This window comes from Akebia trifoliata, unplaced genomic scaffold, assembly GCF_017979445.1.
Source record: "Akebia trifoliata isolate Shusen 1 unplaced genomic scaffold, ASM1797944v1 Contig00067, whole genome shotgun sequence".
NCBI classification, from domain to species: Eukaryota; Viridiplantae; Streptophyta; class Magnoliopsida; order Ranunculales; family Lardizabalaceae; genus Akebia; species Akebia trifoliata.
This window is the reverse complement of record NW_028236820.1, coordinates 71,860-76,530: the sequence shown is the minus strand read 5'-3', so window position 1 is coordinate 76,530 and position 4,671 is coordinate 71,860. Positions and strand designations below refer to the sequence as shown.

Below are 4,671 nucleotides of genomic sequence, written 5' to 3'. Positions count from 1 at the left end.
TAAATGACAAAGGACAAGGCACTCTACCACTCTTATCAATTCGCTGCTGTCAATCACATCGAGAAAGGAAATGAGAAAATAAGGGCAAGGCTGTCAAGAACAAATCTGATGATTGGTCGGGTTATGAAAAGGGCAGGTTATCGACCCAAACAAGGGTTGGGACTAGGAGGGAGAGGGAGAGCTATACCGATGGAAGCAAGAAAGCATACTCCTTATTTTGGCCTGGGGTTTAAACTCACAAAAAGAGATATTGCAGAAATGAACGATAAGAAAAAATAGCTTCGACTAGCAAGGAGGCAAAACCGTGAACCAAACATCTGGAATCTGGGCCGAGTCCCTCACATCAGTGTTAACTTCCCAAAATCACATGCCAGACCCGACAGCTTATCAGAACCACCATCAGCAAAAAAGCCAAAAGCGATAAACCCCAAACCGGTGCACATTCATGAAGACTCAGTTGTTGAGTCCCAACCCTCCTTCATAAAAGGCATTGATGTTCTATTCAATGGGGATTCCAACGAAAGTCCATTAGAGACAGCTCAAGAATCCACCAAAGTGAAAATCACTACCAACAAAGAGAACGACTCACCTTTTTCTACTAGAATCGACTAGGCATCAGTCGTCATCCCACCAAGTTTGGGAGGGACTATGCCCCAATCTGACAACCATCAAACAGAGATCATGGTCATCTCCGAACCACCATCCAAATCATCTAACGAATTACTTGCTTATCTCATCTGCCCCCTTAGAGAAGGGGAGACATTGCACAACTCGGAGGAATTCCCATTGACACTTGAGGCTGTCGAAGCCTCCAAAAAAAAAACGCCGTTAGGCGACATCAATTTGCCCGAGGATCATAACGAGTCCTCGTCCTTAGGTAAAGACTGTTTTGGGGGCTCCCTATCTTTATTAACAAGTTTGCATGATTTTTCTTCTTATTTCAGGTTTCCAGAAAATCATAAAAAAAATAAATATTTCTCAAAAAGTAAAAAAATCAAAAATTTCTCAAAAATCAAAAAAATCAAAAAGCTTTCAAAATTACAAAAAAAATAGATATTTTTCAACAACTAAAAAAAGAGCTTTCAAGGGATCTGTCTTCATCAAATGAATACCCAGATAAAACAGAATTTGAAAGGGACGAGTATGATTTCGATCTTGAACTCGACTTCGACCTCATGGGGATAGAAGAAGAGTCTGAGGACGAAATGGAATACCCACCCAAAGAAATCAAAGATTTGGTAGAACGTCACGAGAGATGTGTTCAGCCAAACATCGAGGATACAGACTCAATCAACCTTGCTACCGAAGAGGACCCACGGATTGTTAAAATAGGAGCTTTGTTAACGTCAAAACAAAAGGGAGAAATGGTCGAATTCCTACGGAACTATCAACACGTCTTCGCATGGTCATACAGAGATATGCCTGGATTAGATATAGATCTCGTCGTTCACAAGTTGCCAATCGCTTTTGGAAGTAAGCCAATCAAGCAGAAACTGAGAAGACTAAAGCCTGAATGGACTCTCAAGGTCAAGGACGAGGTCATGAAACAGTTCGAAACAGGATTTCTTGCAGTTTCTACGTATCCGGAATGGCTAGCTAACATCGTCCCAGTACCAAAGAAGGACGGAAAAGTACGCATGTGTGTTGACTATCGAGACTTGAACAAAGTCAGTCCTAAAGATGATTTTCCACTTTTGCACATCGACACTCTCGTCGATAGCACAGCAGGGCACGACATGTTCTCGTTTATGAACGGTTTTTCAGGCTATAATCAAATAAAAATGGCGGAAGAAGACCAAGAAAAGACTACGTTCATCACACCATGGGGTACTTTCCACTACAAAGTTATGCCATTCGGACTGAAGAATGTAGGGGCGACTTACCAACGGGCAATGACCGCACTATTCCACGACATGATCCATAAGGAAATAGAGGTCTACGTAGATGATATGATTGTTAAATTCGGCATTGAAGAAGACCACTTGGTAAATCTGAAGAAGTTGTTTGACAAACTCAGAAAATACAACTTGAGGCTAAATTTGGTAAAATGTGTGTTCAGGGCAACATCGAGCATGCTACTGGGGTTCATCGTCAGCAAAAGGTGCATTGAAATAGATCCGGCTAAGACTAAATATATCCTCGAGATGAAAGCACCTGTCATCGAAAAAGACGTTCGGGGTTTTTTGGGGAGAATACAGTACATCAGTCGGTTTATAGCTCAATTGACGCCTATCTATGAGTCAGTCTTCAAGCTACAAAGGAAGGATACGCTGAAGAAGTGGAACAAAGACTGTCAGGTAGCATTCGATAAAATCAAGCAATATCTGCTCAATCCACCAGTCTTAGTCCCTCCTACTCCAAGACGATCTCTGCTGATGTATATCTTGGTACAAGAAACATCAATGGGGTGTGTGCTAGGGCAACACGATGAATCAGGACGGAAGGAACAGGCCATCTATGGAATCTCCATTCTCAGTATAACCAACTCCTTGAAAGAGTGTTACTTTCAACTCATCCTCTTCCATTGCTTCCATAAACCTATACGCAAATGAATCAATAATATCAATAGAAAAACTGGGTTTAATGTCAGTCAATGGATACCTCATAGCTTCAAAGATGTTGAAGCGTATAATTTCATTATTAAACTCCATGGTCAATGTTCCTCCATAAACATCGATCTTTGTTCTTGCAGTCCTCATGAATGGGCGCTCTAAAAGTAATGGAGTGGAATTTAGGAGCGCCTCTTCCATATCAAGGACATAGAAGTCAGCGGGAAAAATGAGGTGATTCACCTGCAGAAGAACATCCTCAGCGTATCCTTTAGGATACTTGTTAGATCGATCAACCAATTGAATAACAACAGTATCACTTTTAAGTTCATCCAGATCTAAAGAAGCATAAAGACTATAAGGCATCACATTAATTGAAGCTCCTAAGTCTAATATGACATTATCAAATTTATTGGTACCAATCACACAAGGAACAGAAAAACTCCCTGGATCCTTAAGCTTTGGTGGCAATTTCCTTTCGATGACAACAGAGACTGTCTCATTCATCTTTACCACCTCTTTCTCATGAGTTTGCCTCCTTATAGTGCCAAGCTCTTTCGGAAATTTCGCATATTTTGGCACTTGCTTGAAACACTCAATCAAAGGCATGTTGAATTGTACGTTCTTAAAAATCTCAAAGATGGCTTGATCAGATTCATCCTTCTTGGTTTTGGCAAACCTATTAGGAAAAAGCACATGAACAAAAGGATTAGAATCGAAAGAATTTTTAGGATTTTGCTCATTACCTCGAGGTTTTAAAGCATTCTCATATGATGAAGAAACAATCACTTTTGTCTTTGATGTGGCAGGATCTTTCTCTTTGTCCTTTTCCTCATTGTGCATCACTTGGGCCTTCTTTAGGGTTTTGGGAACATCCACAAGGGTCTTACCACTCCTTGTGGTAACAGCTTTAGCTTGTTCGATATTTGGGTTGGGAATAGTGTTGCTAAGTAATTTTCCGCTCTTGGTTATCTTTCCCATGAAGTCTACCACTTGTCCCAACTGCTTTTTCAACTCTACAATGTCTTTAGTGTGAGCCTGTTGACCTATAACAAGAGCTTGAGTAGCAGTAGTTAAATTCTGTTGTCCTTGAGCAAGGGACTTTAAAATCTCATCGTAATTAGGAGTAGTAGAATTTGTAGGCACATGAGGATTAGATACAAAGTTTTGAGGTACCTGAGGTCTCATCAGAAAATCTGGAGGGCATGGAAACACTTGCCCTTGTCCTTGAGGGTTCTGAATATTATCATTGTTGGCCCAACGTAAATAGGGGTGATCTCTAAGTCCAGGGTAATATGTGTTAGAGAAAGGGTTGTACCTTTGTCCGCCTTGATTACCTTGGAACCCAATAGTGTTAAGAGACTCCCATCCTCCATTATTGATCAGTTGGGGACATTGGTCAGTTGGATGCCCTTGAGTGCCGCACACACCACAGATTTGAGCAACTTCTTGTACTTATGCTCCATTCACGTTCAATACCTGAGACAGAAGAGTAGACAATTTATTTACTTTTTCCTCAAGAGTAGAGTTAGAAGATACCTCATTCACTCCACGAGTGGAGTTTAACACTCCCTCATATTGTTGATAATTAAGAGCACGTTGGATGAGCAACGCCTTAGCAACTTCAGGTGTCTTATCCACAAAAGAACCTCCAGCAGCAGCATCTAACAATTGACGTTCAAGAGGGAGGAGTCCCTCATAAAAGTAAGTAAGTATATTTCCTTCCTTCATCCCTTGTGAAGGACATGATGCAACTAAGCTTTTGAATCTCTCATAGTAGGCATAAAATACCTTATCCTTCCTTTGCTCAATTCAAGTTATTTGCTTTCTCAAGACAGTAATCCTTGAGGCGGGGAAGTACTTAGTCAGAAACTCAGTCATCAACTTCAGAAACTCAAGTGAGAAAGGGAATGACTTCAGCTTCAAAATGTTGAGATCCACAATCTGTGGGCACAGACTTGGAGACACAAACTGAAACTCCTTGAGATGCTTATGAGGATCTTCATTAGTAAGTCCATGGAATTTGGGCAAATGGTGTAAAAACCCACACTTCAGTTCAAACTCAGCTAATTTGCCAATTGCTGGTTCTGGATAAGTAATACAAGTTGGTGCGGTTCCCCCA

At 40.9% G+C, this 4,671-nt stretch overlaps 1 protein-coding gene across 1 annotated transcript; it reads right to left on the bottom strand.

Annotated features, from left to right (window-relative positions):
* Positions 1 to 2,432: 2,432 nt before the first annotated feature.
* Positions 2,433 to 4,280, bottom strand: LOC147382059 (uncharacterized). The gene is made up of 2 exons (XM_086429603.1): positions 4,089 to 4,280; positions 2,433 to 3,785 (listed from the first exon to the last, which is right to left on the bottom strand). Exons 1-2 carry the CDS (start codon positions 4,278 to 4,280, stop codon positions 2,433 to 2,435), a joined length of 1,545 nt encoding a protein of 514 aa, XP_086285729.1.
* Positions 4,281 to 4,671: the final 391 nt, after the last annotated feature.